The 10,200-nt window shown below is 47.6% G+C and overlaps 1 protein-coding gene across 1 annotated transcript; it reads left to right on the forward strand.

Moving 5' to 3' along the window:
* The first annotated feature begins 5,960 nt into the window (after positions 1–5,960).
* Positions 5,961–9,971, forward strand: LOC117848768 (phytosulfokine receptor 1). The gene has a single exon (XM_034730303.2). The coding sequence runs from the start codon at positions 6,617–6,619 to the stop codon at positions 9,752–9,754; it is 3,138 nt and encodes a 1,045-aa protein (XP_034586194.1). The 5' UTR covers positions 5,961–6,616; the 3' UTR covers positions 9,755–9,971.
* The last annotated feature ends 229 nt before the right edge of the window (positions 9,972–10,200 follow it).

Raw genomic sequence — 10,200 nt, forward strand, 5'->3', positions numbered from 1 at the left:
AATCTACTCGAGCAGAACACGCCTCAATTCGTGAAAGCCTCGGATCTTCTGTCATGCTTAAAAGCTAGGATGCGAGATAAAGATCTCCGTAGCAGCAGTGCTAGTATGCGTACATGAGACAAAGATCTCACACGCAGTGGCAATGGCTAAAATGGGTCTGGGAGTCTAAACATAACAGGCTAACTACTTGGAGGAATATGGTCGAAACAAGAGCATGACACACAACATTTATATTTATCACTGAATAAATTTTAGTAGTTCTAAATTCTACAATATGCTACATAATGTATGCATCTCTTTTTGCAGGTCAAGCTTCGGCGATGACTCTCCAGGACGCTCAGCGTACCTACAATGGCTCCGCTAGCTCCTAGGCTCGGGGGCTAAGCGCCAATTACTACTCAGAACATCTTCAATGACTCAGCTAGCTTCCAAGCTCGGGGGCTAAGCACCAAATAACTACTCAATGTGGCTTCTACGGCTCACCTGGCACATAAGCTCGGGGGGTGGATGCCGCGATACAACTCGGATGATGACTTGCGTGAAGACTAAAGACCCTCGGATTGATTATTTAATTATTTTAAGGCTCAGGGGCTGATAAGTTACACCATACAGTTGATTTTTTCAAGATGAACAAAGAAGATTTAAAATTTTATTGGTCCTCAGTCTGATTCTTCGATTCAACCTAAGGCTCGGGGGCTACTCCATATGGAGTGTGACTTCCGTCGCGCTCCATATCAGTAAAGATGAAGATTACAAAATCAAGACGATAAAGAGCTTGAGCACACCATAGCCTCGTGGCAGCTTTGAGGAACTTTGAAGATTCAGCCAGACAGAGTACTCGAGAAGCACTAAACTACTCAGCGAGGATCTGAAAAGTACTCAAAGACTGCTGCATTCGACTATAAAGTGTTTGGGGGCTTGTCGGGGATAGATCCCTAGTACCCACAAGGAAGGAAGAAGACGGACTCCTACTAGGATTCCTCTGTAATCCTACTAGGACTTATACATTGTAATCCTACTAGTTAACCGACTAGTAATCCCATCCCCTAGAGTATATAAAGGAGGACAGGGGTCCCTGGATCGGCAGGCCAAGACCTCCTAGAACCACAATAGAGGATCAAATCCTCAACACCAAACAATACCCAAGCGCAGGGCGCAATATACAATACCCCAAATAGGACGTAGGGTATTACGCTACTCTGGCGGTCCGAACCTGTATAAATCCGTATCTTGTGTCCTCGCTTTTACCTTCGAGTTCCAGGTCCCACGTCCCCCACCAACCAATCCACTACCTTGAGATACCCCTCGGTAGGTTGCCGAGTATAAAACACCGACGCTAAGAGCTAACTATCATTAGCTACTAAAAAACAGCTAAGGCTCCATTTGGATCCCCATCTAATAGACCAACTAGTGCCTTACATGTTACAAACCACCCACCTAACAATTTTGTTAGCTGAAATTCCACCAATTAATTAACACAAGTAATATTTAGCTCTAAGTGATTCAAAGAGGGTCTTAGCTTTTTCTAGAAAAAAGAATAATCTCCGGCCTCTGCTACCGTACAAAGAGGGCCTTAGCTAAAATATTCTCTTTTAGTTTTTACTAACATGTGGTTTTGTGCTGGAGAAAGATTGGCAACTAAGAATGATAGCCTTCCATGGTTACATGGATGACACAGGGTCATTAGGAGCATGGATTAAAGGGCCTATTTGGTATATCTTTTTTAATTAAGATTTGGTATATCTTTGGCTCCCAAAATTTATTTAAGCTATGTATTCGTATTTCAAAGTTTTATGGAGATGGAGCTAGCTAGAGCTACATTAATTAGGCTGTTTAGATGAATCCTTTTGATCGAACTTAGAACAAAATAAATATTCAAATCATTTTATTTTTGTTTATAAACTCTAAATTTGACCTGGAGCTGAGATCTGGGAGATGTGCCAAACCAGCCAAAGAAAGAATGCAGGATTCCTTTTTCTTGTAGCGTCCATTGTTTATTCAGAGCCGTATTTCCGGCCGTGATCCCACGCAACCGATGATAGCTAGCTATACGGCACGGCTCCAACGGCATCTCGATCGGCGTTGGAGACCTTTGACCTGGCGACGTCAACGAAAGCCCAACGACCCCGCACACTTCGCACGACTGCGATGGAATCAACGACAAGCCCTTTGTAGAAAGGTGAAGAAACATGCTTGACATCGAAGCAAGGCTCCCCTAGATTTGCGTCGCCAACACATGTCCCTTTCTCTGCGCCAAGTCAAGCGTGGGCATGCATGCGTCGAGATCTCTGACTCCCATTCAGGCTTCTGGAAGGAAGCCTAAAATCCTTTTCTTCAGGATTTAGCCAGCAACGACGCGACAACGTTAACAGAAACTTTTTCAAGAGTTGAACACTCGAAGGTTTTACAGAAATTTCAAGAGTTGTGCTCACTAGTGTGGCTTTCGCTGCAGTAGGTCTTACTCCAACTTGCTCGTCGCCATCGGGTTAGCACAGCACCGAGATCAGTGCTGTTCTGGTCGCTTGAACAAGAAGCGTGGGGCGTGGCTTTGGATGCGTCTCCATTTTTGTACAGATCTGCAGTACAACGTTCGCGTGCACGATAAGCGCGGCGCACAGTGCTCTGCATTGCTAACTGCTTACTCCAGTACAACCCTGCAGATAACCAGGACCTAGTGTAGCTACTGTAGTAGATAGACACTACTCATCACTGACACCGAAGACTCGCTGTATCTAGCCACTAGCACAGTTAAGGAGTCAACCAGAGATAATGGCCCTTTTTTAGGCTGTACTCAAAGCAGCTACGAAGCAAGCAAAGGGTTGCAATAATCTCGGAGGCCTCAGTGCGTCGACTTTTGCAAAGTGTTAACTCTCATCGCCAACCCACATCGGGCCACCAGTCTTCCATAGTTCCATAGTATTCCATAGCCTATGGAGTAACCACTTGGAAGTACAAAATCTAATGCCCGTCGCGTGTGTGGTAGCATAATCTAATCCGGCCCTGTCAGATACGTACGCGTCGTTGCAAGACGAACATGCAGAGATCCATGGAGCAGGCGTCGTTTTGTGAGTCACCATCAGCATTCAGCAAGAGTGTTCGCCGCCCTGCACTGCCTGGGTTTCACACAGTGACAGTGGTGAGTTTAGTTTACACATCAGTTCCGGTTCCAGCTGCACTGCGTTCTCGTCGGTCCAAGGGAACAGGAGGCAGCGCTAACGGCGGGACCGAGAATAATATAAAGTCAGCTCGCGCTTTGCCCTCGCGGCGGAGCGAGGAATATAGAAAAGCGGCTAAAGAAAGCGATCGATTGGGAGAATTGCGTGAGCGCTAAGCCAAAACTGATCAAAGCTCCCCGCCCGTCTCGTCTCGGCTGTCGTCAAGCGGCGTACAAGGCGGGCGCGCCATTGCCAGTTGCTCGGCCGCCCGGGCACGGCCGCCCGGGGCGCCGGGGCCGTGGTTGACTCGCACATTGCCCGGGGGTTCCTTTGGATTTGGATGGTTTGATTGATGGGTTGGATCGCGTGCCCGCGCCGGCGTGCCGGTTGGCTCGCTGCACGCGAAGGACGGGCACGTTCGCTCGATCGATCACCACACGCTCGACAAACATCAGGCGATCATGCGTGATGGGCGCCTATACGGGACAAGGGCTTTAAAGGTTTTTTTCTAGGAAATAAAAGAGAAATGCCAGCACTCCCATTACTATAGCTATGCCAAATGAATATGGGTTTAAACAAAGACGTGACGGAGCACGATGAAAGTGATTGGAACCAAAAAAAAGGAAAACCCCATGCATGACACTCAGACACTGTGAAATAGCCAAAAAAAAAATGATGCAAGCTGCATTGCGCACCGCTTAAAAAGTCTCTTCATCGTACCAAAAAGTTTGCGTACTACATCTTGGCATCTTGCAGCAAACAAGCACTAGTCCGCTTTACAGGCGTGCAGGATGTTTGAGTGTCACGCCACGCATGTCAGATCAAATGCTGGCATGCATGAACACCACCGCCACAGCACACACTATCTAACCATCTAGCGCCATGACTCACCAGACCGGAATGGCACGGTAGGCCTACCTCTGTCACCTCTTGCACCTTCATTCATCCCTGCTTTATTTTCTCTGCTTTGCCCGTTCCTCTGATTTCCCTCTCTCTCTTTCGACTCCGAGCTCTTTTGACTTTCCCATTGGATGCTATATCGCTATGCTCCCAAAGCGGCCAACTCAGCCCACCGTCGACCAAAAATTCTGCATCCGCCATAAAAGACCACCACCAACAACACGTCTACTCTTCACGCAGACGAATTCAAGAGAGTGGGGGCTTCTGCGTGCAGCAGAGGTCCGTCCATGTCATAATGCCATTGCGCCAGCCGCCAAGAACCAACGGGTACGGCACCTGGTTGGTTGTACAGCGATCCTAGACTCGTACTGGACCTACTGTGCCGTGGACGGTGGACATCAACAGCAGCAATTTAAGCGGTATTTTCAAGGACAGTTTTAGCAGCATTACTGTGATTGCAAACATTTACTAAAAAATAAAAAACACAAATTAAACTGTACGAGTGGCATTTTTTCATGGCTAATTTAATTTTTCTAGTCTAGGATCGCGCTTGCAGCCATTAGATGTGTGGATTGGTGTACCTAACGGTCATCACCGTTTGGCAAAAACTGACAATTTATCTCCAGCTATTTCATCGCTAATGGCTTATTATGTGGTCTCCACCGCTCACCCTGTAATCAGCTGCTTCTAAGTTTTGCCTTATTGCGTAGGTTTCAATTGGAGGTTCTAGTCTTAGAATTAAAATCACAAGGGGCTTATTTTGGTATCAAATCAAGAGCTGCCAATCAGAACCAAAGGTCATAGGATCATAGCTAGCTGCCAGGTTTCTGTAAGATACAGCTGAATACATACAATCTTAAAATTAATATGTGTAACTGCACAGCCATAGGATACAAATGACATCATCGCGTACAATCTTGAAGGTCGCTATGGATTTAACCGATTAATGAAAAATAAAAGGTATAATAGGTGCACGGCATATTTTCGCGGCTAATTTTAATATTCTAATTTAGGATCGTGCTTGTATCCATTAGTTGTGAATTGGTGTCTCTAAGGGGGAGGGGCGTAGGCCCCCTAACACAGTTCATTCTCCAATAAATATCTAAATTTTAGCAAAACTTTGAAAGATTTTGCACCACCGACCCCTCAAATCATAGGAAAAATTGAGTTTCTGACTTCGCTTCAGCAAAAACTGACAATTTATTTACATGAAGTTCATGACTAATGGCTTAATTTATAGTCTCTAAGTGGTTGTTTGGATCTCAAAAAATAAAATTTGTTTTGATAAAACAAGTTTAATGAGGAATGTTAGGAAAACCAGTTTTGGGTTGTTATTCGGTTAGCATGTGTTTTAAGAATTTTTTGTTTGGCTCATGAAAACTGAAAAGTGAGTTTAACGCAAAGTTAAACACAGATCATATTTTCACGACTAATTTAATATTCTAGCCTACGATCGCGCTTGCAGCCATTAGCTGTGAGACCATGTAATCAGCTAATCAGCTGCTAAGTTTTGCCTTATTCCTATGAGCTTCATTTGGAGAATTATGGATAGATTTTGTATATATTAAATTAATATGTGTAACTGCACAGCCATAGGATGCCAAGGACATCATGGCACACAATCTTGAAGATCTCTTTGAATTTAATCGATTAATGAATATACGACGATTAATCCAATTTCATGCCCTACTGGCTACTCTGCGCTGGCCGGCCAGGTTTTACTGAAAACTGATGCTAGCTGCTGCCTGCAGTGTACAGTAGCAACTTGCGCCACCACTGCCGTCGCCATCGCCTACTCTGACCTCTCTCCTCTCTCCCAAGTTTTTTTTTTTGAAAAATTCTCTCTCCCAAGTCCAAACCGCCCACCACTGCAGGAGTATTTATTTTCAGCCCACCCCGTTTGATCCGCGTCCGCTTCCTCCACTAGTTCAGAACGCCCGCCGCTTATTAATTGCAGTTGAATCAAATGCACAACTGGTACCGGTGCGCCGCCTACCACGAGAGAGAGGACACGAGAAAGTATGAGAGAGAAACGAGGAGCGAGATGGAAATGGTGGATCCCTGAATAAAGAAAGAGAAGGCAGCAGCAGCAGCAGAGAGAAATGGGGATAAACAAATCCGATCCGCACTGCTGAGCGCATCGGAGTCAAAACCAACCGTCCCTGTCTTTCCTCTGACTTTCCTCCCCCCTCTTGCTCCTGTGCTGTGATGTCCTCGTCCTCTCTCTGCGTCTCTCAAAATCTCGCGATTCAGCGCGGACGAGAGGGCCAAAAGAAATGAGGAAATCTTCCATGCAAAGTTGCCTGCTCTTGCTTCTCTGATTCTGAACCTCTGTCCGGATTTTGCTTAAACGGCAGGCCTTTCCTCTTCCTGTTGGGTTTCTGCAACAATCGCGTGTTCCTCATCGAAGCTGTGGGTGCCTGTTCTTGATGCTGGGATGCATGCGGCGTAGCAAGGTGGTGTGAGTTTCGGCAAGAATTCCTTCCGGTGTCCTTGCAGTCGTTCATGCCCTGCGGGGAAAGCTCCTCCTTTCCGGATCCCGCCGCCGTTTCTCGCCGGAGATGGGGGCCTTCCGCTGGCTGTTCCACTTCTTGCTCGCCGCCGTTCTGCTCCACGTCCATGGGGGGCAGTCCCTGAACCAGACGTGCCACCCCACCGACCGGCAGGCGCTCCTCAACTTCTCCAATGGCTTGGACAGCAAGGCCGCCGGGCTCGTCGGGTGGGGTCCCGACGACGACGCCTGCTGTTCCTGGACCGGCGTCGCCTGCGATCTTGGGCGGGTGGTCGGTCTGGATCTCTCCAACAAGAGCCTCCACGGCGGCATCTCCTCCTCGGTCGCCTCCCTCGACGGCCTCGTCACGCTCAACCTCTCCCGGAACTCGCTCCGCGGCGCGGCGCCGGTGGCGCTCGGCCAGCTGGCGAGGCTGCGGGTGCTCGACCTCAGCGCGAACGGGCTTTCCGGCACGTTCCCGGCCAGCGACGGCGGCTTCCCGGCGATCGAAGTGGTCAACATCTCCTCCAACACCTTCGACGGGCCGCACCCCGCGTTCCCCGCCGCGGCGAACCTGACGGTTCTTGATATCTCCGGCAACAACTTCTCCGGCGGCATCAACTCGTCCGCGCTCTGTATTGCGCCTGTCGAGGTCCTGCGGTTCTCGGGGAATGGCTTCTCCGGCGAGGTCCCCAGCGGCCTGAGCCGATGCAAGGCGCTGGCGGAGCTCTCTCTCGACGGCAATTGCTTAACTGGGAACATCCCCGGCGACCTGTACACGTTGCCCAAGTTGACGAGGCTGAGCTTACAGGAAAACAAGCTCACCGGCAACCTCGGCAATGATCTTGGTAACCTCTCTCAGCTTGTGCAGCTCGACTTGTCCTATAACAGGTTCTCTGGCTCCATTCCTGATGTGTTTGGAGGTATGAGGAGGCTGGAGTGCTTAAACTTGGCCTCCAATATGTTCCATGGTGAATTGCCTGCTTCCCTATCGAGATGTCCAACGCTGAGGGTAATCAGCCTAAGGAATAACTCGCTGTCTGGTGAGATTGCTATTGACTTCAAATTTCTGCCGAAGCTGAACACTTTTGATGTTGGAAGCAACAATCTGATTGGTGCTATACCTTCTGGCATCTCGTCGTGCCCTGAGTTGAGGACTCTGAACCTTGCAAGGAACAAACTTGTGGGGGAGATACCAGAGACTTTTAAGGATTTGAGATCCGTATCCTATCTCTCACTGACAGGAAATGGCTTCACAAACCTGTCATCAGCGTTGCAAGTCTTGCAACACCTGCCCAACCTGACAAGTTTGGTGCTCACCAGGAACTTCCGTGGTGGTGAGACAATGCCAGTGGATGGCATCAATGGGTTCAAGAGCATGGAGGTGCTTGTCCTGGCAAATTGCTTACTCACAGGCACAATCCCGCCTTGGCTTCAGACCTTGGAAAGTCTCAATGTGCTGGACATTTCATGGAACAAGTTAAACGGGAACATCCCACCATGGCTAGGGAAGCTGAACAATCTCTTCTACATCGACCTGTCAAACAATTCTTTCAGTGGGGAGCTTCCTGTGAGCTTCACACAGATGAGGAGTTTGATTTCAAGTAATGGCTCGAGTGAGCAGTCACCAACAGAGGACCTACCATTATTCATCAAGAAGAACTCAACTGGCAAAGGTTTGCAGTACAACCAAGTCAGCAGCTTTCCACCGTCCCTTATACTCTCAAACAACTTGCTTATTGGGCCGATCTGGTCAAGCTTTGGTCATCTTGTGAAGCTTCAGCACATGGACTTGAGCTGGAATAAGTTCTCAGGGCCAATTCCTGATGAGTTGTCAAATATGTCGAGTTTGGAAGTGCTGAATTTGGCCCACAACAATCTCAATGGGACAATACCCTCATCTCTAACGAAGCTGAATTTTCTCTCCAAGTTTGATGTGTCATACAACAATCTGACTGGAGATGTCCCTACTGGTGGGCAATTCTCCACATTCACAAATGAGGATTTTGAAGGTAACTCTGCACTCTGCCTTCTTCGGAATTCTTCGTGCTCAGAGAAGGCTTCACTCGTAGAAGCTGCACGCGGTAAGAAGAGCAAAGGCGCGCTTGTCGGCCTTGGACTGGGAACTGCAGTTGGGGTTGCCGCTTTCTTGTTCTGTGCTTATGTGATTGTGGCAAGGATTGTTCATTCAAGAATGCAGGAGTGTAATCCAAAGGCTGTAGCAAATGCTGAAGACTCAGAGTCTTCTAACTCATGCCTTGTGCTGCTTTTCCAAAACAACAAAGAATTCAGCATTGAGGACATCTTGAAATCCACCAACAACTTTGATCAAGCCTATATAGTTGGATGTGGCGGTTTTGGGCTTGTCTACAAGTCGACACTACCAGATGGGAGGAGAGTTGCAATCAAAAGGCTTTCAGGCGACTACTCTCAGATCGAGCGGGAATTCCAAGCTGAGGTGGAGACACTGTCACGGGCCCAACATGAGAACCTTGTCTTGCTGCAAGGTTATTGCAAGGTCGGTAATGACAGGCTATTGATCTACTCATATATGGAGAACGGCAGCTTGGACTACTGGCTTCATGAGAGGGCTGATAGTGGGATGCTGTTGGATTGGCGGAAGAGACTAAGGATAGCACAGGGTGCAGCAAGGGGGCTGGCATACTTGCATATGTCTTGTGATCCCCACATATTGCACCGAGATATCAAATCAAGCAATATCCTTCTGGATGAGAACTTTGAGGCCCATCTGGCCGATTTTGGTTTAGCAAGACTTATCTGTGCATATGAGACACATGTCACCACAGATGTAGTGGGAACCTTGGGCTACATTCCTCCTGAATATGGACAATCACCTGTAGCAACTTACAAGGGTGATATATACAGCTTTGGTATTGTTCTGCTTGAGCTACTCACTGGTCGAAGGCCAGTGGACATGTGCAGGCCAAAAGGGACCAGGGATGTCGTGTCATGGGTGCTTCAGATGAAAGAGGAGGGCAGGGAAACTGAAGTTTTCCATCCAAGCATACATCACAAGGAGAATGAAAGCCAGTTGATGAGAGTCCTCGAGATAGCATGCCTTTGTGTGACTGCTGCTCCCAAGTCAAGACCAACATCTCAGCAGCTAGTTGCATGGCTCGACAACATCGCAGAAGACGGAGGTTTAATGCAACCTGAAGTTTCCAGTGGTTTCGATTTGCTTGCTTGAGCAGGATCAGCCTTATAGTTTCTTAAGAATGATTAGCTGTGTACATAATATTTACATAGAGTGATATGCCGAGAGTTGCTCTCCTCTCAAGTAATAATATGAGCATCTTTTTTCTTCATAAGGTGGTTGCAAGATCACCAGAGTGTAAAAATGCTTTGCAGGTTTAAACCATCGGTACAATAATCTAGCGGTTATATGAGCAACTTTTTCTACAGAATTGTGGTGTGTCTTGTATTACTCCGTATGGTACAGGTTTCGTAGGTCTTTGTTTCTGCAATTTTCTTCTATTTATCATTTCTTTGTTGATTTCCTTTGCAATCTTGTTCGAAGCTAAGCATGGTCCATGAACATTGCAACAGCAAGTAGTAGCTGCAGACCTGCAATAGGTTCATATAGCAAAGAGCCTGCACTGACAAAGCCAGTATGGTCTGGGTCTTTGGTTGATG

This window comes from Setaria viridis, chromosome 3 (genome assembly GCF_005286985.2).
Source record: "Setaria viridis chromosome 3, Setaria_viridis_v4.0, whole genome shotgun sequence".
NCBI classification, from domain to species: Eukaryota; Viridiplantae; Streptophyta; class Magnoliopsida; order Poales; family Poaceae; genus Setaria; species Setaria viridis.

Coding starts and splice junctions, on each gene's coding strand:
- LOC117848768 (XM_034730303.2), top strand. CDS start 6,617: ATGGGGGCCTTCCGCTGGCTGTTCCACTTCTTGCTCGCCGCCGTTCTG.